Genomic DNA, 26,489 nt, shown 5'->3' with positions numbered 1-26,489 from the left:
GGTTGCTCCAGGAACTCAGGGTCCAAATGTGGTAGCAATCCTGGTCTTTTAGACTGAGAAGAGCTGGGCCCACAGGACCGTTATGTCAGTGCCACTCCGTGGACACTCTTAGGAAAGATCTCCTGGCCACACAGCTGTGACAATGTCTGGGCAGTACCCCAGGGCCTCCTCCGGGCTACCAAAGCCAGTGCCCTTCAAAGTCTCTGGGCTAGCCTCAGGCCTTTCTAGATACTACTTCTACTTTTTTCCTTTATTAGCAAAGACCATCTGACATATGGTGTGCTCTTCCATCCTGAAACAAGACCCCAAAGACATCTGTTTCTCTCTCTTCTCATCCCTCACCAAACTTACAGCAGGCTCATTGAAGAGGGTAGATTAGCTAGAACTACACCAAGTCTTTAGGCCTTTAAAGGAACGCAATCTTTCCATTAAGTATGGGGAGGGCTGTGATTCCCCAAACAAGAGGTGGCACTTACCTCCAGGGAACATGGTAAGTGCCTGCTGTATCAGGAGGGAAGCTTGTTGCCTGGCAGAGGTGAGCTCATGCTCAGGTAAGTCTGTTTGCTGACTCAGAAGGAAATATGCCAGTGGAACTGAGAAGGCGAAGTTTGGGAGCTGGGACAGGTTCCGATGAGCCTATAAGGGATGAAGAAACAAGGTCTGGGGCCTTAAGTTCATGAAAATAAAACACGTAGTTTACAGATACACAGTGGATGAGCCTCACAACTGCTTCTTTGTGGGGCTCTCACCTGACCTCAGGATGAAGCAAACCATTCTCTACGTGTAGAAAACACAAAAGGACACGAAGGTAGGAATCAACCCAACCAGATGACTGATGCTACAACAGCAGACAAGGGCCTCAGAGCCACTAAAGATGGATGCCCCCTGCCTAGATTCTCAGCTTCAGAAGCAGGAGAGCCAGTACCCCTGCCTATGTAGAAATCTCATAAAGTAAGTCAGCAAAAGTGAGATCTGATGCCACCAAACCTAGAAGTGTCTTCCAGTAATTTCCTTTCTTTCTCTATGGTTTGTGAGAAGACAAGTGTTGGGGAATTTTTGTTTGTTTGGTTTTTCGAGACAGGGTTTCTGTGTAGTTTTGGAGCCTGTTCTGGCACTAGCTCTGTAAACCAGACTGGCTTCAAACCCACAGAGATTCACCTGCCTCTGCCTCCTGAATGCTGGGATTAAAGGTGCCTGGCAAGTGTTGGGGAACATTATTTTAAAGTCTGTGACTTTTGTTTATGCTGCATTTGTTTAATTCTGTGAAGCTGTGATTCTTTGCCTGTCTAAAACACCTGATGGTCCTAATAAAGAGCTGAATGGCCAATAGCGAGGCAGGAGCAAGGATAGGTGGGGCTGGCAGGCAGACAGAGTAAAAGGAGAAAGGAGGAAGAGAAGGAGAAGCAAAAGAGAGGAGGATGTCAGGGGCCACCCACCCAGCCACTCAGTCAGCTGTGGAGTAAGAAGGAAAGGAAGATACCTGGAGGAAAGGGAAAAGGAAGAAGCAGTAAGAGGGAAAAGGCAGACGGGACAATTTAAGAAAAGCTGGCTAGAAACAAGCCAAGCTGAGGCCATGCGTTCATACATAAGAATAAACTTCTGTGTGTGATTTACTTGGGAGCTGAGTGGTGGGCCTCCAAAAAGCCAAAAAAGGAAACATCACACAATAGACAAATGACTTGTTCTACGTCTTTCCTATTGTGTATGTATGGTGCACACACACATGTATATGAGTGCGGAGGCTGGAGGTCAATATTCAGTGTATTTCCTCAGTTCTCCAAATTTATTTCACTTCTTAACTTTTTAAAAATAATTTTTATCTATTTATTTATTGTATATGTGTATGTATACATGCATACCACGGCACATGTGTAGAGGCCAGAGGACAACTTGCAGAAGTCAGTTCTTTCCTTCCAATATGTGCGTTCTAAGGATCAAACTCAGATCATCAGGTTTGGTGTTAAGTGCTTTTACCTGTTAAACCATCTCTCTGCTTCTCTACGTTTATGTTCTGAGACAAGGTCTCTCACCATAATTGCTCACTGAAGAGCATCAATTTGTCTAGGCTAGCTAGCCAATGCACCTGCTCCTGTCCTGTCCCTACAGTAACTGGGGTTACATCACACATCATCATGCCCTGCTTTTTATTCTACAACCACATAAGCCATAATGATTATTCACCTGCATCCCTCTGTGGCATTTCCTGTAGCCACGCTTTCATGAGGTCCAGGGATTCTATAAATCAGATCCCCAAAAGCAAAACTTCCAATTATACCAAGCATTATGTAACTTAAAATGATTATCTCTTTCTTGATAATGTAAAAATATGTACTGTGTTGCCAGGTAGTGGTGGCGCACACCTTTAAGCCCAGTACTCAGGAGCCAGAGACAGGTGGATCCTGTGAGTTCGAGGCCAGCCTGGTCTACAGAGCTAGTTCCAGTATAGGCTCCAAAGCTACAGAGAAACCCTGTCTGGAAAAACAGAAAGACCACCACCACCAACCAATGTACTGTGAAAAGAACTCAAGAGTAGAAACAGAAAACAAAGGCTTGTCACCTTTCTCCCTGCTTTTCCCTGCTGGAAGCAACCAGCATAAAACCCAATGCCTCCCTTCTCTGACAAGATCCAAGAAGATGGGATGGGATGGGAGTCCTGGACTGTTAAACTGTCTAGCAGTTGCATTATGGAGAATGGCGGAACTGATCTTAAAGCACAATAAACTGGAATTGTCATTTCAATACATGTGCACAGTCATGGACAAGACACTGTATGTTCTTTCTTGGTGCTGTCTGGCACCCAAGGTGCACTTAGCACTCACAGCACCTGGGCCAGATGGCAGCAGTGTGGTATCAGGCTTTTATTTTTTATTTTTATTTTTTTAAGTTTTTCAAGACAGGATTTCTTGTGTATAGCTTTGGAGCCTGTCCTGAACTAGCTCTTGTAGACCAGGCTGGCCTCGAACTCAAAGAGATCCACCTGCCTCTGCCTCCCAAGTGCTGGGACTAAAGGTATGCGCCACCAACACTCGGCAGCTATCTTTCATTTTTATTTACATGTAAATCTGACAAGGCACAGTGATTGGTTTATGACTGTCTGTCCAGCATTGCTGCAGAATGTGGGTCTGTATGCTGAGGTTCCCCGTGGTGACCTGTATATGACAGTCTGCTTCATGATCACTTCTTACATGGATCACAGTGAGTTCTGGGGTTTTCCCAACTTTTTATCACTACTGGTACCACTGTTTGTGCATGTGTCCTTGGTGCAGGCCCATGGAAAGGGGTTCTCCTAAGGCTCTTGGGACACTCTAGGAAGACTGGATCTTGTTCAGCAGAGGTAACGAGGAAACCAGAAAAGCAGGGGCCCTCGGGAGTTACCTGAGCTCTGGCTCGTGCCTTCACCATCTCATCACAGAACCATCCCTCAAACACATAGGGTGTGGGTGAGAAAGGAAAGGGAGACACACACACAGCTGCACATGGCTCACACATACCTCCCACTCCTGGAAGAGGCGGATCAGGTACTCATAGTTCCGGGCCCGTAAGGCCAGGTGATCAATAAGCAGCAGCATGCACAGGGGGTCCTCATCTGGCTCAAGGCTTCCGGAGGCAGCACAGTAAGTGGAGAACAAGGGAGACAGAGGAAGGGTTGTCATGGCTGGAGACCCCACAGATCTGGGACCACTGTGGTGGGGACAGGTGGCCAAGCAGCCAAAGTGAATACTCACCTCAGGATGAGCTTGCAGTACTCCAGCGCAGTACGTGGGCATCCTCGCTTCTCCAAGAAACTCATCTGCTTGTAAAGGGCCAGATAGAAGCTCCTAGATCAGAGACAGTTACCTGTGCATTAGTGATGGAGCCAGCGGCAGAGCATGACAGCTGGAAGGGCCAGCACTGTGTCCACCCTCTAGGTTGAGACCACAGTTCCTACGTGGCTAGATACAGTGTTTGTGACCATTCCCTGAGTGTCTGCAGGAAATGTGTGCTCCTTGTTATTTAGTAATAAATATACTTAGGCATGAAAATCAAGCTTTTCCAGTTCTGAGACATGGTCTGACTCTACAGCCAAGTCTAACCTTGAATAAACTGGCTCAAGAGATCTTCCTACTTCAGAATGCCAATCTGTTCACAGGCACCACTAGCCTAGGCTACAATCAATGTCTTTTCTTTTGTTTTTCTGGTTTAAGAGGAGATCTCATGTAGCCCAGGTTGATATCAAATTTACTATGTAATCAAAGATGACCACAACTGACTCCTACTACAGGCATGTGCCACCACACCTGGCTAAACCCGTCTTCCTGCTAGCTGTTTACTGGTAACCTTTGAAGGAAAGAATTAAAACCTATATAATTACACTCTTAACTTATGCTCAGATTTTAACAGTTGTCACAGCATTACACCTGGAAGCATAAAGCTGGATGGCTTTAGTCATCTTGGCAACTTAATTCTGTGCAGGAGATGAGACAGAGGCTGCGGTTAAGGTGGGGGTCTTCCTGTAATGGAAGACCGGGGATATCCAGAGAAGCAGAGTGCTAGATGGGAGGGAGGGAGACACATACGAGCTAAAACCAGAGGGTGGGCAGGCTGGCTTAGAGAAACATGGTAAAGAGAATCCTCTCTGTGTGATCCCTGACGTCAAGCTGTGTCCGTGCTCATCTGGGATGTAAGAATCAGGAACACAACTGCAAAGCACACTACACTAGTTTAACCTCCCTGGGGATGGGTCTTTTTCCCCAGACACACGGAAAGCATGATTCCAGCCCTCACCATTCTGTGGTTGTCAGGCTCACTTATTACTAGAATAGGTTTAATGTTGGGCAAGTCTGATACCTGATTCCCTGAGCCCAGCCCTCTACAGTTCAGCAGTGAACACACCAAAGCTTAGACGGTGGTCTGAATTGTCAAAGCCCTGATCCATCCTCTGGGACACTCTTACATCACCTGTTCCCCACTAAGATCATAACAGTCACTCATGTGACTTGAAGGTAGCCCGTTACTCACTCTAGGGTGGCCCAAACTCACCTGTTCTCAGGTCTGCGATAATCCAGCCTGCAAGTCCCACTGGTGAGACTGAACAAGGGGTGGAATGCACACTCCATGCTGTACAGGGCTCTCTCTGTGGGCCACAAATACCAGAGGATGGTGTCACAGACAAATGACTATAACTTCTCTAACAACTCAAAACAAGGAACATTCTGGAAGGAGGGAGGTCATGAACTGGGACCCTGCAAGAAAGAGGGCGCACACAGGACTTCCCAGGTATCCCTCCATGACTCCAGAGGGAAACTACTTCTTATACCAGGAGATACAACTGGTGCTGCGATCTGCTAACACTGATCACCCACACGGGTACCCACAGGCACCCGCACAAAGCCTGCACATGTATGTCATAGCAGCCCCCATTTCCGACAGCGAGAAAACAACCTACCTATATGTTCATCAACTAATGACAGAGAAAACGCAGTCTACACACAGACGAAGTACACAGCAACAACAGGGTGCAAGTATGGCACATGCTCCAACATGGATAGCAAAGATGGTAAAGGAAGAAGCCAAACACAGAAGCCATGTTTGCATGACCTCTACACTTCAAGCATAACTACAGACAAAGTACAGTAGCTGTTCCCAGGACTGAAGGACAGGGGCTGCTTACAGACAAAAGGGCTTTAAAATGGATGGATATAGATTGTGGTAAAGGCTATATACCTGGTGTGCACTATAAACAATGAATTGCACATTTTACACAAGTGAATTTCTATCTCCATGAAACATCCTTTGTCATCTCATGAGGTAGCATTTGCCTATGAGCTGGAGGGGCTCGAGTGGCAGATGCAGGTAAGCTGGCTCACCTATAAGGTCTCGAGCCATCTCTTGATCCTCCTGAAAGCGGCAGGCGTCACTGAGCTGCAGAAGTGAGTCGACATGATAGGGACTTGTCTGGAGCAGAACCTGTGGGGAAGGAAGACAATTTTACAGAAAAACTGTAGGTAGTACCCGAAAGAGTCAGAGTTTGTTTTGCTTTCAGTCTTTTTCCTCAAGCTTTATTTATTTATTGTACGAGTGCTCTAGCTGCATGTACAACTTTATGTCAGAAGAGGGCATCAGATCCCACTACAGATGGTTGTGAGCCATCATGTGGCTACTGGGAATTGAACTCAGGACCTTTGGAAGAGCAGGCAATGCTCTTAACTGCTGAGCCATCTCTCCAGCCCCTAGTTTTTGGTTTTTTTGAGCCAGGGTTTCATTATGTATCCTTGGCTGGCCTCTAACTCAAGAGATCTACCTACCCCTGCCTCCTAAGTGCTGGAATTAAAGGGCTACACCACCATGCCTGGCTCATAGTTCTTTTACCTCAAGGTACGTGGTGTTGTGGCTCAGCCGAACCACTGATGCAGTTCAAGCGGGAACTCAGAACTGGTCTAATTCCCCAACTAAGAGCAACGGAAACTAGAATATTTTATTCTCCTGAAAGGACTGTGACATCATTCAGGGATCAAGTACTCAAAGGCACAAAGAATGAGCTCCTCTTTGTCCTCGGTGATTGCAAACTCAACTGTGGCCCATGCATGGGGTTGGCAGGGTACCCAGAGAAAACACAGGCTGTAGCAGCACAGAAGGGACAGGCTACCTGGAAGACGGGAACCAAGCATTTCCCCTGCTGTAACACCTAAGTCAAAGGCAAAGGCAGCTGGGAAAAGATCCCACAATGCTCTGCACACAGTTTGCGGAAGGGAACCGAGAGCTGTTAGTTCTAAGCACACTTCCTCCAAACACAGGGACTGATTGCTCTGCACATAGGCATCTTCCACTCTCAGGGAAAGCAGCTGCTCTCAGACAAGCCTCCCCAAGTAACAATTGGACCTGGTCCAGGCACAGTGCAGTGCTTGACCCCCAACCATCAGGAGCTGCGGGGTTACGCACCACAATGTTGTTTGGCTCCATGGACTCCACAGCCACCAGGAACTTGTGCTGTGCTTGTTGGTACTCCTCATTATGCTCAAATGCAAAGAAAGAAAGGCCTTTCTTGGATTCCAGCAGCCGCATTGACAGACCTGGAAGAAATATTGCTCAGGGAGGGTGTGCTGGGGCCAGGCTGTGGCACTGTGGAGGACTCCACAGCTCTAGGCAGCCATAGCCCTCCTGTTCCTGGCATACGTATGCCACATGAACACACTCAAAATGAGTGCCTGGAGCAGGCTGGCCGGTTCTAGTGCTATACAGGCTATGAGCTGTTATCTGCCAAGACCTCTTGCAGAGTGCTTAGACCTGCTCAAACTGCATGAGTTGTACCAAGACCTAGAGTCCCGTCTGTTTGGCTTCCTCAGATCCACCCAGAGTACACACGGGGGAAATGTGTCAGGTCAGTATGAATGGCTAGGAGTAATACTAGAGACTATAGCACATGTATCTGCATGGTAGGAACACCATGCCCAGGTTCTTGGGATTAGCATCCAAAAGGCTATGCAGGGAGCACTGCACCAGGTCCTACAGGTAAGGGTGACTTGAGACAGATACTCTTTTCTGTTCCTTCTATACAATGTTGGGTGCACAGGGACATTTCCCCCTGGGAAATTTCCATTAAACGGGCCAGTAATTCTTGGTCCCCTAAGCTCCCCTCCTAAAATGGCCCTACCTAAGGATAGAGTCTGGCAGGACTACATGGTCCACAAGCTTGCCTGTATGTGTAGGTGTTCTTGTTGGCAAGGCAAGAGGCCTGGCAGGGACAAAGATACTGTTCAGCACCAGTGCACAGGCCCAGAACTCCTACACAGGTCTTCACCAGCACAGAAGAACCGGGACTCTTGGGGAGGGGCAGGGCTACTACACCTCTATCACCAGTACAGCCACACACCACTGTGGGTTCCCTGCCCTGACCCTCTGAGGGGCTTTCATGCCAGTCAACTGAGACATGAAAAAGGGTCTCTGGATATTATATTTCTATGCCACACAGCCAAGTACCTAAAGAGGACTTTTACTTCATGCCCTCTAGCCTCTCTGTACTGCTGCCCTCTTCCTTTAAATTATGCACATTTGGTAGCTTGCTTTGAAATAGAAAACCATAACAATTTAAAATCAAGGCGACTGCCCGAGAGAACTAAGACTATTCGTACCAAATCTAAGTCACTGCCCAAACCCAGCAGGGCCTCACCTGGTTTACTGTATCGGGGCCAAGTGCTCTTAGGGGTTGTCAGCCATGTACACTTAGGATATACACGCTGTCTTTGTCGAGGCCTGGAGAAATAGAACACAGCAGTTCACTTTCATGGTGGATGCGGACCAGGCTGGTCTGTCTAATCTTCACGGAAACAGCAAAACTCAAAATGCAGGCATGGAAGATACGTGGAAGTCAAGTGTGAGTAGAGCAGTTAGCAGACAAGGAGGTGGATGGAACAGAGTACTAGCAACAGCGTAGCCACCACCACACAGTCAGAGAAACAGAGACAGGGAATTCAGGCTGGAGGTGAAGCTCTGAAAATTTGCCCAGCACATGTGAGGCTCTAGGTTCATCCACAGCAATAATAAAATAAAAGAGAAAGTTCAAACAGTCCAATAAAAATGTGGGGGTGGGGAGAGGAGGAAGAGGGGACCAGATGTGGTGGCACACAGTACTCAAGAAGCAAATGTAGGTGGGTTTCTGTGAGTTTACGGCTGGCTTGGTTTACACAGAGAGTTCCAGACATCCAATGTTAAATAGCGAGACCATCTTAAACAAAAAGGCAGGCCTGAGAAGTATTCTGTTGACAGATGTGAGCTAGGAGTTGGCTCCCCTTGGGCATCAGGCTGACCAAACGTAACCCTTGGTTATGGCTGAGTGCCAGGGACTGAGATAAATACCTGACTGATAAATCAACACAGCAAAATCTGAAAAGGAAGCAGTGGCAATAAGGAGAACCCTGAAGGGCACCTGCACATTTCAGAAGGACATTAGCCTGACAGGATTGCAGGGAAAGGAAGGCCAGGCTCTTCACTTAGATCTTGCATGGATCACAGCAGCCACGCCCTCCCCACCTTTCCACATCCCCACCATGACCAGATGGTGAGCAGTAGGGCACAGATGGCAGGGGAGGAGGAAGGAGCCGTCTCGCTTCCAGGAGGGGAAACGTCGGGTTGCACTGAGTGAGTCACATGTGGATGTGTGTTGTTCTGCTTCCTTGATAATTTGAGACACTTTGAAAAGAATGAGTAACAAGTTGTATTTCTGGGAACAAGATAGAAAAGCTTTTTTTTCTCTCTCTCAAAAAGAAATAAAATAGCTGCAGGAGAAAACCAAGTATATTAGAGAAACAGAGTCAAAATCTGAAGGAAAGTCAGATAGGCAGTTACCCACAGCCAGTTCCTGGTAGGACATGACAAGGGAACTGTCCCGAGCCTACAGGAGCTGGGAAGGCCATCTGACCTTTCACCTGGAGGGGGTTTAGGGTACAGAGGGAGGGTCCAGACCCACAGAGTGGTGGGCATGCTCAGAGGGATTTGGAGAGGAACTCTGGACAGATACTGTACAACAGGAAGATGAAGTCCCCAGGAGAGTACTGGCCACACTGGAAGGAGAAAAGGTTCCAGGCTTTGCCTCAAAGCAGCAGGGTAAGGGGTGGAGAATGAAAAGGAAAAACACGGTAGCTTCTGGAACAAATCTTAGGCAGACATAATTTTTTTTTAAACATTTTATATTTTTAACCACGGTCTTTTTATGTAGCCTAGACTAGCCTTGAATTTGAAATCCCCCGCTTCAGCTTCCTAAGCACAGGGATTACATGTGAGTGTTGCCATGTCTAGCCAAGGACTGTGTTTTTTAAAAATCTCATTTCAGCCAAGCAGTGATGGCACACGCCTTTAATCTCAGCACTCGGGAAGCAGAGGCAGATGGATCTCTGTGAGTTTGGGGCCAGCCTGGTCTGCAGAGTTAGTTCTAGGATAGGCAACGCTACACAAGGAAATCCTGTCTTGAAAAACCAAACCCCAAACAACTTTTGTTTTTAAAAGCTTTTTTTTTTTAAAAAAGAGTTGTCTTATGTTTATGAATGTTTTGCATACATGTATGTATGTGTACTAGGAGCACTCCTGGTACCTGCGGATGTCAGAAAAGGTGTTAGATTCCCTGGGACTGGAGTTATAGATGGTTGTGAGCTACCACGTGAGTACTAGAAATAGAACCAGGTCTTCCACAAGAGCAACAAGTGCTCTGAACTGGTAAGTCAGCTCTCTAACCTGTGTTTTATATCTTAAAATTGATCCATGTATTTGTGTTCACACTCATGTACACATGTGTGGGCATATATGTGCCAGGGCTCCAGTGTGGAGGTTGGAGGAAAACTTAGGGGAACTGGTTTCTCCTTCCATCATGCCAGTTTCTAGGACTGACAATTGGCAGCGGGCAATCTGACTCTCTGAGCTACCTCTCTGGCCCAGCTTAAAAGTTTTAAAGAAATGAATACAGTAACAAATGAACTGGGTCAAAGTGGTGCCTGCCTATAGTCCAGCTGTGCAGTAGCTCAAGACCAGCAATGAGTAATGAGGTCATGGGGGTGTTCAATGTGTACGCAGGGTTTGTAAGGCTGTGGATCTAACCCTAGCACTATACAGAATGAAACAAATATAATCATCAATTACTGTCAGTAACTTAATTCACAGAAACAGGACATAAAAACTATAATGAAATGGCAGACAGACAAAGCAGGGTTGCAGGAGAGAGCAGGGTTAGCCCTCATTGGCAGTTTGACAATATCTGCAACCACTAAGACACACCTCTGGTTGTCTGTGAGGGCGCTGACAGAAAGACTTACCCTGAATGTGAGCAGCACCAACCAATGGGCTGGGATACTGGACTCAATAAAGGGTGAGAAGGGAAAAAGCACCAGGATTTCTCTCTACTTCCTGACTGCGGACACAATGCAACCTGCTGTCTCAACACTCCTGCTGCCAAGCCCTTCCCACCAGGAGAGACTGTATCCCCTTAAACTGAAAGCCAGAACAACCCCTTCCTCAAGTTTCTTCTGTCAGGTGTTTGTCACAGCAACAGGAAAAGTAACTAATACAAAGAAACAGAAAACTTGGCCCAGGGCAGTACAATTAAGAGAACAATTGATTGATTGGCAGGACTCATGTATTCCAGGCTAGCTTCAAATTCACTATGCAGCTGAGGGTGGCCCCTGGTCCTCCTGCCACCTCCTCTCACCAAGTGCTGGGAGTACAGTTGTATGTTGAGGATCAAACCCAGGACTTCAAGCATGCTAGGCAAGCACTTTACCAAATAAGCCTATAATTCCAGCCCCAAAAGGGAACATTTAAAGCATAAATATTTTTCATTAATGTTTCCAAAAGAAGACATCAAAGTCAGAAAAATGAAACACTGAAAGTATAAAACAAGAAATAAATAAGTAAGCCAGGCATGGTGGCATATACCTTTATTCCCAGTACTTGGAGAACAGGAGCAGGTGGATCTCTCTGAATTCCAGGTTAGCCTGGTGTATACACTAAATTCTAGGCCAGCTATTACTACATAGTGAGATTTTACTCCAGACCACACAAAAACCCATAGGAAATGAAAGGAAAGTAGAAGTAAACAGCAACCGAAAAGCCAGTGGACTTAGTCATAATCTAAGAAATACAAGTAGGAACAACACAGAGGCCCCCAAACTTCTCGTGTCTGCTATGAGAAGAGGCCGACCCTGGGTGGAGTGGGGACCTAAGCGGCACAACTCCTCCGAGGGTAGCTCGGCAGCGGGCAGCTCTGTCTCACAGACGCTGTGCAGTCATGGGATGACAGCCAAGAGCTGCACACAATCCAGCATCCAACCCTAGTGCATCACAGCATAGAGAATGACAACCTAGAAAACCAGACATGCAAACCAGGCTGTTACAGTGACCAACAGAATTCTCTCATGGTCACATAAAGAAAGTACTGGCATGTGCTCCTACAATATATAACCAATTACAAAATAACATGGGGATATCGTGAGAGAATGAAAGTCAAAGGTCAAATGACTAAAGGGACTGAACTTTTTCAAAAGATACACTTGTCTTACAATCAGGAAAAAAAAACCCCACAAAACTTAGAAAGACAATGCTAGGGGCTAGAAAATGGTTCAGCTATTATGAGCATTTGCTGCCCTTATAGAAGGCCTGGGTTTGGTTCCCATCATCCACATATATGCAATGCCAACTCCAGAAGACATGACACTCTCTTCTGGCTTCTGCAGGTATTGCATGTACACAGTACAATTTCATACATGCAAACTCTTTGAATGTATTTTCATATATGAAGCACTATATTTTATCTTATCAATATAAATAATAAAATATTAAAAAAATAAATAGACTAATATTAAAATAAATAAATAGTGCTAAGCTAGCCTTGACAGTACAAAGCTTACAATCACAGCACTTAAAAGGCTGAAGCAGAAGGTTAGAGAACTCAAGTTCCAGGCCACTGAGAGAATTCTGTCATGAACAATAAAACAAAGATAAAAATCTTTCTAGACATTCTGATGGAGAAGCAGAGAGAATACACATTGCTTCCTAACAAAATGCCCAGAGGTGGACCCGTGGACCCTTTTCCTTGAATCATGGGACACCCTGCAATGCAATTCCTGTGACATGTCGCCCAGACACTAAGAACTATTAAAAACCACCACAGATACAACACCTCATTATCACCTCAACTTTGGATTACATACTTGCTCATTGTAAAACAACAACGGGACTTCAAACCACAAGGTCTTTAGCATCTTTGTAAAAATATGATGTCCACACTAGGGAAGAAGGCATGAAGGACAGACCCCAGTACATGGAGTCTTGATGATTCCACAAATCATTTCTTTTGACTCATTTCAGACCCAGTGCTAAGAGCTCTACTTAATTTCCTATGATGCAAACATTTCCCTAGGAGAACTCACGGCACTCTTTCTGCCTCAGTCTCCCTCTACACAGAAAGACAGAGAGAACCTGAAGAGCACAGAGTGCCCGGGGCCTCACCGTTGTTCTCCCAGGACCGCTCGAGCACCAAAATACCTTTTCAGTTCTGTATCTGGATTCAAGTGCCTGAGGAAAAAGTTTAGAAAGAAAAATTATGTTCTTCTACAATAATTCTAAATTTTTTATAAATTTTCAATTTTTATAAAATTTTATAAATTCACATAAGGATCTAAGAGGGAGCTTGGCATGGTGGTACATGCCTGAATCTCAGTACTTGGAAGGCGGAAGCAGGAGGATCAGAAGTCCCAGTCAGCCTGGAGCAAACTGTGAGACCCACTCTCAAAAAACTGACAACAACCTCTGTAGCTGGAGCTATGTTTTACTTATCCGAACGGGAACAGCTGCTCTACATAGCTCAAGAATCTAGATACATAAAGCTAAAAGCCCTCTGAAATATGAATGAGTGTTTCTTCTTCCTTGATATTTCTTAAATGTTTAATAAGCCTGATTTATTTGTTTCTGAGGCAGAATGTCTCATTCTATAGCCCAGGCTGTTCTTGAACTTGTGGCAATCTTTCTGCCTCAACCTAACGAGTCCTAGTACCACAGGCAGAAGCCACCACACCCAGCACCACATTGCTTCGTTTTGTTTTTTAAAGGAGTTGAATGTCAAGTTGGTGGCACAGATGATGGGATGCGGGGGATTCCACATGTGAGGTGCACGTTCCCCCCTGAACTGCATCCCTAAACCTCACCACTGTCCCAGAAATAGAGCATACTTTCTTCCTTGTATTCATCTTATGCAGCCCTGTTCTCCTGCCTCCGCTTCCCCAGTGCTGGGGCTGGGATTACAAATGTATATCATCAGACTCGACAGGAAAGAAAGATAGTAAATCTTCTTCTTCGTTTTTCAAATACGGTTTTTCTCTCCTGAAGCGAGGGAGGGCTGTACCTGTGCTCCACATACAGGACGTGCTTCCTGGAGTTTAGTGGAGGGGGGCCTGGGTGGCTGAACCCGCTGCTGTCTTCGATCCTCTCTAAGATACGATCAATATCTTCTAGCCCATTTTCCTAAAAGTCAGAACAACCTGTTAATCATTACATTGACTTTCACTGCTAGGATTCTAGGCATGTGCCACCATACCTGGCTCTGACTTTACTTCCAATATTATAACCATCAGCAACAGAATGATTTATTTTGAAAAAGAATGATTATGTCGATTTACCTCTTAAAAGACATGATCATACGCTGCACAGACATTCAGAAAGGAGACATGGCTCACTAGAGAAAGCCAGAAGAGCTGGAATCACAGACTCAGAGGGCCCTGGAAATCACAGGCTAAAACACCACATTCTGTCCTCTAGGGAGCTTAGCTCCCTGGGTAAGCTGAGTCACGACCCTTCGCTGGACGGTAACAAAGCTATGACTTTTTTTCGGAACTACAGTAAAACACTGGACATGAGGCAGCAACAGGACTGTACCGTCTGATGACAGATCCAGTGGCCTCTACACTCACTACCAATTTAAGCCATTAGGATAAGACAAAAGCAAGTTGAGCAGGGAAGAGATCTAGAAGGAACGCTCAACCTCCAAACATAGAACCCAAGAGTGAGGTCTGACAACCAGGGAGCAAAGGGCACAAGCCAGAGCAAGATCTGTAAGTGATGTTCCCTTTTGTTCTCCTGACCTCTCAGCCACATTTCAGTGGGAAGCAATCAAAATGTTCAATAAAACAAAACTTTCTTCAGAACCTGAGGGACCATCAGGGAACAGTGAGGCTCAGGCAGAGGAACCAGCCAGTGTGACAACATACCGAGGATTCTCCTGTGCAGCTTTTCTTATTTTTCTGCTTCTTTTTCTTCTTTCGAAGTTTGCCACTTGCATTAGACTAATGGAAGGAGACATTTTAATCAATGGAAAGAAATAAAATCGGAAACATTAAGAACTACGCAACAGCCAGGTATGGTGGCGCACGCCTTTAATCCCAGCACTTAGAAGGCAGATACAGGCGGATCTCTGAGTTTGAAGCCAGCCTGGTCTACATACAGAGTTCCAGGTTAGCTGGGATTATATAGTGAGACTCTGAATTAAAATAAAATAAAATGCCGGGCGGTGGTGGCGCGTGCCTTTAATTCCAGCACTCGGGAGGCAGAGGCAGGTGGATCTTTGTGAGTTCGAGGCCATCCTGGTCTACAAGAGCTAGTTCCAGGACAGGCTCTAAAACTACAGCAAAACCCTGTCTCAAAAAAACCAATAAATAAATAAATAAAATAAAAATTTAAAGAACAAGTTCAATTCCCAGCGTGATAGTCCTCCTTCTTTTTCCCACATCCTCAAGTCCTTCCAACTCACTGGCATTTCTGCAGTAAGAAATAACTCCCATGGTCCTCCCCAGTGACAAGGTGGGCGTGGCCTCTATACCCTGCCCTGATGTGCTTCAGGACTTCCCCTACCTATGGTAGAGTTAGCTCACAGGACCGTCCAGTCACCTAGCAACTGTCTTTCCCTCTTCAATTTGCCAACTACTTCCTGCTGTGCTCCACCTGCCCTCATGGTGGGCCTGCCTCTGCTCTCCTGCAATACCTACTGTAGCCAAGTCCTTCTGTGAGAACTCAGGCTTTCATCAGAGGACATTTTCAGATCAAACACATATACTCTTGAAAGAGGCAGGTAGACACTCTACATGGCACCCATGAGGCTACTCATGGCCTCCAGATTTCCAAAGAAACCTCACCTAGGTTCCTCAGGGCAAGCAGACAAATGATGAGCAGAAGAATTCAAGAAACTGGTGGGACAGGGTAATAAGCTGCTAGCACCTTGGGGCTCTCCCTCTGACATGCCTCAGTCACCCCATCACCACATGATTGCCTATACCTGTTCTGGGAACCCTGCCTTGGCCTCGTCCTCATCTTGCTTCGCCTCTGGGTTTCCACGCTGAGCCCTTCCTTTGTTCCCTGATGACACAGAGTCTGGCAGGGCACAGTCAGACCTCTCCCCATTTACCACAGGATCATCCTCAAGATCTTCGATGTTTATCTAGAAAAAAAAAAGGCAAGGACATGAAAGCAGCAGAGCATCACAGTCCCGTGTAGGCACAAGGACCTCACTTACTGAGTACCTCCCAAAGGCAACTTCACATTTTTCTTTTTCTTTTTTTAATGTTCATGGGTATTTTGCCTACATGTATGTATATGAATCACATGTATTTCTGGTGCCCATGAAAGCCAGAGGAGGATGTCATATCCCCTGGAACTAGACAGCTATGAGTCACCAATGTGGTTCAAACCTGGGTTTTCTGGAAGAGCAACCAGTGCTCCTGACCACTGAGCCATCTCCAGCCTCAATAAACTATTTTTTAAGTCTATTAGACTTGCCAAACAAGGTACCACAATGCCTGTGACAGGCTGCTAAAAGAGAAGCTACTTTCTAAATTGGCAGAAGGAAGCCAGCAGAACTCTTCATTGTTCATAGAGCTATCTATGTACAGGCAGAACTGAGGAGACGTCTGGAAACATCACAGATATTTCCCTTTGATTGTTGACAAACTCACAAATAGAATGCTAACACATTCTTTCCTCACAGAAATATTCACTATGCTCACGAGGGTGGAGGACAAACACGAGAATGGGCTAGAGGGCGAGAGTAGCAGCCGAGAGCGCTGGCTGCTCTTCCACAAGACCTAGGTTTGAGTCCCAGCACCTACAAGTCTGCTCACAATCATCCATGCTCCAGTCCAGGGGATCCAAGGCAGCATTCCAGCCTCCGTGCACACCAGGCACACATGTGATACACATGCATATATGCAGGCAACACACACATACACATAAAATAACCTTAAAAAATGAGCACGCCTATGCTCTCATGCTGTTGAATGCACTGTTTGTGGCAGTATTTAGTTCCACCGGGGTGGTGGTAATGCACATCTTTAATCCCAGCATTTGGGAGGCAGAGGCAGATGGATCTCAGTGAGCTCAAGGTCAGCCTGGTCTACAGAGCTAGTTCCAGTACAGCCATGACTGTTACACAGAGATGCCCTGCAGGAGATGGGGGTTAGTTCCACTTTATAGATACATAATAATAAACTGAACCCCATTCAAACAAAGGCCTAGCCTTTGTCTTGGTTTCTGGGCAGTTAACATCTGCCTCTGGTCATTCTCCACAGTAATGTCTTCTTTATTGGGGATTCAATTCACACTGACCAGAGGATTTACAGGGGCCCTGAGGCCAGGTGGTAGCAACAGGATCTAATGTAGGTATCCAAAGTCACTATCTCATCCTCCAGAAGCACTGCAGAGCCAGGTCAACTAAGTGAACTACACAGTAAAGCCCCATTCAAGGGAACTTCACCAACATATTGCATAACCAGCTCATCTACAACCCCTGATGCCAAGAAGAGACAAAGAACCTGAACATGGGAACTCAGGTCACTTTCCCTGGCTGGGAATACTTCATGTATACAGTCATGGACATCTGAAGTATTAGAGTCCCACCTGTGTCAACAGAGCAAGCACAACCTCTGGTACTTCCCTCTGCCCACGCTCTGTCCCTGCACACTCTGTACATGTTCCCTGAGGTAAGTCATAGAACAAAATTCTTATTTCTCACTATTTACTAACCCTGGAAGGCGGCCTTGAGAGCCCCACAGTAGGAACCAGTGTCAAAAAGACAGTCACATGAATTTCCGCCTCTGTAGCTGTAAGGGAAAAGTCATGCTCATTCAGGTTTATATGCAGTTAGTGAAAGATTTACATATTGGTTACATATTGTTCTAATATAATAAAATTACTGTAACGTGCACCAAAAAGCTAAGTTTTTTTGTTTTTGTTTTTTTTCCAGACAGGGTTTCTCTGGGCAGCTCTGTGTCTTGTGTCTTGGAACTCGCTCTGTAGATCAGGTTGGCCTCAAACTCAGAGATCCATCTTTAAAGTCATGCAGCACCATGCCTGGTTCCAACTTTTTTTTTTTAAAGACAGAGTCTCACTAAGAAGCCAAGGCTGGCCTTGAACTCATATCAGTCTTCCTCAGTCTTCACGTACCACCACACCCAACTGAGTCAATTTTTTAAGTTAATTTTGTTTGTTGTCCTTTTTCTTTCGAGTCTATATGCATGTGCATATATACGAGCACACACAATATATACAACTTTTTAAAAAAGGTTTACTTAATGTACATGAGAGTTCTATATGCACATACAACTTTATGCCAGAAGAGGGCTTCAGATCCCGCTACAGATGGTTGTGAGCCACCATATGGTTGCTGGGAATTGAATTCAGGACTTCTAGAAGAACAGCCAGTGCTCCTAACAGCTGAGCCATCTCTTAGGCCCCCACACAATATATGCAAATATATATATATAATATATATTATATAGAGACCATACATATAGATTATAATGTTATTTATATCTATATTTTATATTATAGTCATGTGTATAGGTATAATGCGATATTTCTCTATATAAACATACTTAAGTATATTTGCATTTAATATATAATAGTTTGTATTACATGTTATAAATATATAATACAAATATACATATAGTATATATTACATATTATAGCCTCTCTATATATTACAAATATAAACATAATATAAATATAACATACATTCTGTATGTATACATTATATCTATATAGAAAGTGTGTATACACACACACACGGTTGTTGTTGTTTTTAAATATTTATTTATTTGTTATGTATACAATATTTTGTCTGCGTGTATGCCTGAAGGCCAGAAGAGGACACCAGACCATATTATAGATGGCAATGCTCTTAACCACTGAGCCATCTCTCCAGCCCCCTTGTTTTTGTTTTTTTGAGACAGAATCTCTACATGTGACCCCAGCTATCTTAGAAGTCACTCTGTATACCAGACTAGCCTCAACTCACAGAGATCTGCCTGCCTCTGCCTCTGCATGAGCCACCATGCCCAGGAGACCATATCCCTGCACCTGCCTCAAGACAGGGTTTCTCTGTGTAGCCTTGGCTGTCCTGGATCTCACTGTAGACCAGGCCAGCCTACAAACTCAGAGATCTGACAGTCTTTGTCTTCCTAGTGCTGGGATTAAAAGCATGGGCCACAATGACCCAGTTGAAACCATATCTCAAAAAAAGAAAAAAAAAAAAGAAAGAAAGAAAGGAAGAAAGGAAGGAGAAAAAAAAAGCTGTGTGGTGGTGGTGTACTCCTTTAACCCCAGCCCCAGCACTTAGGAGGAATAGGCAGGCAGATCTAGCATGCACAAGCCCTAGGTGCAAGCCCTATCACTGAACAGAACATACTAGTATTCAGCAACAAGAAAGACCAAACCACAAATACTCAAAACTGAGTAACTCTCAAAAGTGTGCTCTGAGCAAGGGGCCAGGAGAAGCGAGCATATGCCAGATGTCTAAAGCATGAACAATTCACACAGTTGGAAAGGTCAAATGCATACTAGATGCTGCAAGTAGATATATTTTATTATATAACTTGAATAAGTTGATTTCCTTTCTCTCTCTCTCTTTTTTCTTTGAAACAGGGTCTCACTCAGTAGCCCTGGCTGGCCTGGAACTTGATATACAGTCAAATTGCCCGCTAACACAGAAATCCTCCTGAGTGCTGAGATTCAAGGTATGTGTTACCCATGTTCAGCAATAAATTGATTTTTAAAAATTCTTCTGATTGAGCCTGGCAGTAGTGGCACACGCCTTTAATCCCAGCACTCAGGAGGCACAGTCAGGCGGATGTGAATTTGAGTCCAGCATGGTCCACAGAGCTAGTTCCAGGACAGTTAGAGCTATTACACAGAGAAACCCTGTTTTCTGACTGAAATAATAAAGATGATTTCTCATGTAAAGTCAGGAGTGGCCCAGGCCATCTTTATCCTGCTTCCTTCTCCAAAGATGACATCATCAACCCCTAAGAATATATCCAAGTAAACCACTTACAGTAATGTTTCTAGAGTGCTTTTGTCCCCTTCATTTCCAACAGCACACTTCTGCATTGTTGAGTGCTGATCCATGCTCAGCATATGGTACACACTGCACCCATGAGTTTATGCAGTATTCATGACAGTCCCACGAGTTAGCAAGAGCATCCTCGCATCTGACTCCACAGCCTTGCATGCATGCCTCAAGTAATTTGTCTTACTAAAATCATCACAGATTGGTATGCATGTTGGGTGTCAGACACTATTCTGAGCAGTGGGGTACATCAGTGAGCAACAGAATCTATGTTTCCAAGAAACTTATATTCCAGCAGTGGAAGACAGGCAGCATACACACAAAAAGAATAGTACAGCGTGTTTGTGGTATGTGCCAGGGGGAAGGAAAGAAAAATCAAAAGACAAAATGAAAGGAATGTGATTGAGGATGGTTCTAATTGTAGCCAGGTGGAAAGGGGAGACACAACCAGAAGGATAACACCTAAGCAAGCCCACGAGAGGCGAGAGTAAGTCTTATGTGAGCATATCAACAAAGAAGACTGCAGCCGGGGACAGGGGGGCACAGCGAGGTCAGGGTGGCTGGAACACAGTGAGCAAGATTAGAAAAAGATGAGGTCGGGGAGAACTGTCCTGCACGAACCTGGCTCCTGACAACCTCTGGGAAGGGAGAGCTATCAGCTGTGTATTCAGAAGAGCGTAGAGAACAGCAGTAATGAGTCTCCTGTGCACCTGGGGCGGAAGACAAAGGGGCCGCTCTCCACCCCCAGGCACTGTACACATGTTAGACAATGTTAAAATTGGTTAGAAGCAGTATGAATGTTAATAACTTCTTCAAATTCTGGTGTTTGTTTTCCTATAACTATGCAAAGACTTTGGAGGATGATGGAGCATTTTGATTCTCTAATTGGCAATTGTTGAAGTCTTCCGCTGTGGCCTTGAGGAACAGAACTGTCCATCACACAGCAAGGCGGACTATCCATATTCAATATATATCAATATTCCTTTGAACATTACAGAGGACCTGAAAAAAAAAACTACACAGCACCGTGATCACAGCTGATTGTTCTGGCTCCTAAAAGTGCAGCGTCAGAAATAGGCCTTCAGTTTGTATTCGGTTTTTACCATCACAGCCTTGGTTGCTTTGTAGGTGATCCCCTGAACCCAAACTCAAAGTCCTCTGGAAAAGCAACAAGGGCTCTAAACCAGAGTTATTTCTCCAGCCCCTTTTCTTGCCTACTTCAGTAACGTGGGCTAAGCCAGTAATACAGAGAAAGAAGCAGCTGCGCAGTGACCAGCCTGGGCTCCAAAAGCGGCAAGGCAGCCAGCTGCCTGCCACCTAAAAAAGAGGCAGGTGAACAGTTCGAGAGAGCGGCGGGGCAGGAACTAAGGGAGGCAGACGCAGAGAACTGAGGCTAAAGGTAGAAAGTTGGAAAGAGTCAGGGAAGAACAAACAAGCCTTGATCACCGGAGGAAGAGTTCCAGAGAGCTGTAAAATCTTCAGGGCCAATGGTCTCAGATACCCAAGGTCTGAGAGCTAACACCAGTTGCTCCTAAGGGAGGAATCTGGATGCCGAGGAAGATTCACTTAAAGGAGAATAATGTGATGTATGAGATCTGATTAAAAATCACCTCTTAGAGAGAAGAGAGCAAGATAACATTAAAGACATGAAGACTGAATGAATGTAACTGGGAACTGGGCCATGGGCACATAAGGGTGATTTGTACTTCCCTTTATTTTTTTTATTATTTATTATGCATAAAATGGTCTGCCTGCACGTGTCCCTGAAGACAGAAGTTGGCACCAGATTTTATTACCGGTGGTTGTGAGCCACCATATGGTTGGTGGGAATTGAACTCAGGACCTCTGAAAGAGCAGTCAATGCTCTTAACCACTGAGCCATCTCTCCAGCCCTATTTTTTTTTTTATTTTTTATTTATAGGATAAGGCCACCATGCTTCCGCTTCTTTGAAGACGGCGCTGTTAATGCTTTAGTGTGTATCTTTTAAAAATGCTTATTTTGATGTGTATGGGTGTGTTGCCTATTGACTGTGCACCAAGGACAAGAAACAGAAGGAATCGGAGCTACTTTCAGGCTGAAAATCAGAGGAGGAAGAGTTCTGACAGAACCAAGGGGAGGCTGCAGTCCCACTACCACCAGAGACTGCATGTACATCAATCCCTCTCCTTCCTTCCTGGAGAGGTAAACGATCTCCGAATCAAACTCCTAAAATGTGTATGACATTTCCCACGCTCCTCAATATCTTTGTATATGGACTTTTAAACCTGCCAATCGATAACCCACTGCAAGGTTATTACAAAGGACTTGCAGACAAGTTTTCACTCACTCAAAAATGGCCACTGAAGCCTTACCATATGTGCACACTGGAGACACTAAACGACTGAGACAGACATATTATCTGCCCACACATGAAGCCAGAATCATAATTCATGCACATATGGAAACTGCAGACACAGGTCAGGCAGTCTCAAGAAAGAACATTATGGGACTCGAGTGCGTCAGACACCTGCTGTAAAGTATGAGTTAGGTACAAATGCTGGGACAGACAGAAGTGCTGTGGCCAATAAACCGAGATGTTTGTCAAGAGCTAGAATCGAGACCCCCTCAAGTGGCAGACAGGAAGCCATGCCCACCGCTCTACAGCACTGCCCCCAAACAGCACAACCCTACCCTTTCACTGAAGCCTAGACCCAACTGAATCCCACCTTCCACTCACCAAACCCTGCGGGCCCTCCCCTTATCTGTCTCAGAGGTCATGCCCCGCCCGCACTGACGTCACGGCCCGGTCCTGCCCCTATGTCACACCAAGCCTCTAGACACTGGTCGGAGACACGCCCTATCCTGCAGCGAAGTCCTGTCACTCAATCCCTTGAAAGAATCCCGCCCCCTCGCAACCTTGAGGAGCCCCTTCGCTCAGTATTTTCTCCCACCTTCCACTCGATCTCGGCCGGGGAGCCCCGCCCCTCGCCACCACCCCGACTAGCTCTGCTGCACTGCCTCATCACCCCACCCACCCTCCCGAAGACCCGCCTTCCCCGATGCAGGGCAGTCCCTTCACTCCGCCCACTCGCTTGCAGTCTAGACTCAACTTTAGGCCCCCTTCGTATGACGTCATGCCCCCCACCCCGTCCCCTCTGGCTGCCCAGCTCCTTACCAGCTCGAACCGGTTGTTGACACGGACTCCTTCCTTCCCGGCGCCCCCGGGGCGCCGGCCACCCGATCCTTGTTTTGGTCCCTCTTCCTCCGCGTCATCGTCATCCGGGAGGACAAACTGCAAGGCGTCGGGCCCTAGGGGTTCCTGGCCGCGCTGTTCCCCCCTCAGCCTCCGGAGGGCCCGGCGCGACATAGGACCCGACAGCCTGATGTAGGTAGAGGGACGAGGAAGAGCAGCCGAGCGGCGGCGCCTGCGCACTTGTGGCGCGCTGGCGCAAGGTTGGCGTGTCGCGTTTGCGCGCAGAGGCTCTCCGGAATTTCCTCCCAATTGCCCGTGCAGCCCGAGAAGGTGCGAGGGTGGCCCGGAGAGTTCTCGCGAGAGTTGGGCCCTGGCGGCGGCTCGGCGCCGACCGTACTGCAGTGCTTCTTCGGCTTTCGAGGGGTACGGGTTGCAGATCGCAGGCTGTGACGCGGACGGGAACGCGCAGGCTCAGAACGCCGCACGGCACGCCACTGACGTGGTTCCCGGGGCTGGCGGGCGGGGGAGAGGGGAACTGGTTAGGTGGGGCGAGGTGGGGCGGGATGGGAGCAGGTACGCACTTTGCTGCGGTCTGGGTACGGAGAGACTGTTCGGATGGGACCGTGATGCCCCTGTCTGCATTGCCTATGCGACCTGTGCGAAGGTTCCCACCTCCACACGGCTACTAGACTGCAAAGGGACGGTTTCCGCCTTTATAAACCGTCTAGGTCGAGGAACATCGTCAAGACAGATTCCTGCATAGCTCCTCTCTGAGATGCATGGAACCGAGTTAGGCACTAGGAGTTGCTTTTTATTGCCGCGAACGCGACAGTGGATGCTCGTGTTCTGGTGGTACTGGGTGAGGAGTAGCGTCTAGGTCTGGCTCGGTGGTCAGCCCTACGTGAATTCTAATTCAGGAAGGTTTTCACAGTAAGGATGTCGAGGCCCTCTGCACAGATCTGGCTCTGTTTTCTTTCTTTCCTTCTTTAAAATAAAACAAACCCAAGATCCGGGCAGTGGTGGCACACACGTTTAATCCCAGCACTCGGGTGGCAGAGGCAGGCAAATCTCTGAGTTCGAGGCCAGCCTGATCTACAGAGTTCAGGATTACAAAGCTGTGCTATGTCCAGGCCCAGTTTTTTATACTTATGAAAAAAAAAATTCCCTAGACAAGCCAGGATTGAGGACCTCCAAAGTACAAATGTAAAATAAATGGTGTTGGGTCGGACCCTTTCCCACCTTGGGAGCAGAGGAGAGGGAACTGTGAGTGTAGGGACAGCCGTCACTTTTCTAGATTCTTATTTTGGGAGATAGATATCCTTTTACAGGTGGAGAAACTGACTTAATGAGTAAGTAACCCAGAGAGAACCTGGGTTTCCCTTCATGTGACTCCCCAAATCCCAACAAGGTAGGCTATTTGCAAGGACAGGTGGGCAGGGCAGCATCCCTTATTTCCAGCTCTGCTCTGACCCCATTGTCCACGAGCTCCACTCCAGCCTCCCTCCCCCTGGAATCTTGGTTTCTCCCTAGCTTGAATACTGAGTCCAGTGACTGGCTTAGCTGCTCTGCCCACACTATGCATGAATCTTAAGGTACTTCAAAGTTGATGTCCCGTAGCTATTGTCTCAGGATGTCACCCCACATCCCCTTTCCTGCTTCTGGTCACAGTTAAAAGTCCCAGCCTCCTCCACATCAGGCTCAGAACACCATCTTCACGTCTACTTTGAGTGTTCAGCACCAGGCTAGTTTCTGTGTCATCTGTGATCAGGTGGTGTGACCAGCTTACCCAGGCCAGTAGCCTTACCTATGACTAAAATAGAAACTCTCAGTATGGAACCTGGGAGAGGTTGTGGACACTGAAGGATGCATCAGGCCCAACCTCGGAGTTGGTCTTCCCTGAACCACTAGCTCTATGTCTCCCCGAACTGTTGCAGATCTGGTCCTTCGGGAAATCTCGGCTCTGAGCCACTCTGTTTGACCAAGTATCAAACAGATGAGGCTGAGGCTGGTTCAGTGGGCTGATGCACAGCCTACTGTTCTGGAAGAGACCAGCAACCCCAATGACAGTAAGACAGAAACACATGCTGCTCTCCTGCCTGAGCAGCCTCAGGAAGCAGGTGTAGGGAACTGTACAGCCTGTAAGCATTACCCCTCAGCTCAGCCTAGCTGTTTCCCAGGATGGGCTTTTGTTGCTCTCATTTGTGTTATGTGGAGATCAGAACCTGCGGGGCTGTGTTTGGGAGTGTGAGCTGGATATGTGGCTACTTTCGAGTCTGTATATTAGCAGTTGTTCTTAGTTCCTAGGAGTAGCTGTCCGGGAGAGCACTACATAAACATGAGGGTTTTCTTGTTTTGAGAGTTCATTATATGGCCCAGACTTCTCCAGAGCTTGCTACATGGCCCAGACGAGCCTCAAATTAATGATCTTCCTGACTCTAATTCCCAAGTGCTGGGATAACAAGTGTGAGTCTCCATACTTGGTTAAACGTGGGTGTTTTTATTGCTTGTTGAGTGTCAGTAGTAATCCTCTCTGCCTGTTCTTTTAAAACAAAACAAAGGGCTGGAGAGATGGCCCCGTGGTTAAGAGTGGTTAAGATGCCGCACAGGCAGAGGACCTGAGTTCAGTTCCGAGCACCCGCATGGCTATTCCCAACTGCCTGCAACTCCACTTTGATAGCTCCTGCATGAACATAGTGCACAACAATTCATGCAAAAAACCCCACATAACATAAATGTCTTTTAAAATCTAGAAGACAATATCCAAAGGCAGTCTACGAAGTGCTAACAAGTGCTGAGAGCTAGCTGCTTTTATTGGGTGTTCTAATTTCAAAGACAACACCCACAGATCCATCTGTCAGTCATGTGCCTTTGGTGCCTCTTCTAGCCTTAAGCAGGGTGTCAGAGCCTGGAGGCATCAGGAAGGCTCAGTTAACAGGCTACAGTTGGGATTCTGGCATCTTCTGAGATAAGCAGTCAAATCCTTTTACCTTCCTGAACCTCGGTTTCCTCATCTGTAAAGTGTGGTGATGACAAAACCCACCTCTTGGGTGCATGTAAGCAGGCAGGGTGCTTAGCACAGCCCTTCCTGAGTCCTGTGTAAGTATTTCCTCTGGCCTTAATGAACATAACCGTCAGCACCGTGCAGCTGTGGTAACCTGCCGAGCACATCGACTTGCAACCATGGCAGTGAAGTAGATAACACATTATGTGGTGGTTATAGGATTATTAACCTGGTTGGAAGCAGGTCACCAGGCCCTCACAGGAGATTCCGGCCAACACCCCCCACCCCCCGCCCCATGCGCCACCCCAGCTGCACCATGGTCTCAGTATAGGAAGTAGAAAATTGTTGGGGGTGTGACTTACATTGAAGCACCTTTCATGAGCTGTCACCTGTGCTGGGGTAGTACTTGGGGGTGATGAAACTACGTGAGTGTCACTTATGTTCCTCTAAGGGACCCCTCACCATG

The 26,489-nt window shown here is 46.5% G+C and overlaps 1 protein-coding gene across 9 annotated transcripts in view; it reads right to left on the bottom strand.

Moving 5' to 3' along the window:
- Tcf25 (TCF25 ribosome quality control complex subunit) overlaps positions 1 to 23,459 on the bottom strand; it is a 30,809-nt gene extending 7,350 nt beyond the window's left edge. For 5 of the 9 annotated variants that reach the window (XM_087900559.1, XM_087900558.1, XM_085681875.2 and 2 more), the window contains exons 1-12: positions 23,005 to 23,457; positions 15,785 to 15,946; positions 14,724 to 14,798; positions 13,862 to 13,980; positions 12,970 to 13,035; positions 8,147 to 8,229; positions 6,919 to 7,049; positions 5,847 to 5,946; positions 5,020 to 5,113; positions 3,726 to 3,818; positions 3,492 to 3,597; positions 477 to 636 (exon numbers count right to left, since the gene is read on the bottom strand). In XM_087900559.1, the coding sequence (XP_087756685.1) occupies positions 477 to 636; positions 3,492 to 3,597; positions 3,726 to 3,818; positions 5,020 to 5,113; positions 5,847 to 5,946; positions 6,919 to 7,049; positions 8,147 to 8,229; positions 12,970 to 13,035; positions 13,862 to 13,980; positions 14,724 to 14,798; positions 15,785 to 15,946; positions 23,005 to 23,196 (1,381 nt within the window). In that variant the 5' untranslated portion in view covers positions 23,197 to 23,457. Of the gene's footprint in view, positions 1 to 476; positions 637 to 3,491; positions 3,598 to 3,725; positions 3,819 to 5,019; positions 5,114 to 5,846; positions 5,947 to 6,918; positions 7,050 to 8,146; positions 8,230 to 12,969; positions 13,036 to 13,861; positions 13,981 to 14,723; positions 14,799 to 15,784; positions 15,947 to 23,004 lie in introns of all 9 variants that reach the window. The other 4 variants (XM_085681878.2, XM_048437536.3, XM_085681874.2 and 1 more) reach the window with 4 other exon arrangements.
- Positions 23,460 to 26,489: the final 3,030 nt, after the last annotated feature.

The sequence above is a fragment of the Myodes glareolus genome, chromosome 22, assembly GCF_982192425.1.
Source record: "Myodes glareolus chromosome 22, mMyoGla1.1, whole genome shotgun sequence".
Classification (NCBI taxonomy): Eukaryota; Metazoa; Chordata; class Mammalia; order Rodentia; family Cricetidae; genus Myodes; species Myodes glareolus.
Note: the sequence above shows the minus strand (reverse complement) of the source record. Positions and strands in the feature narration are given on the sequence as shown.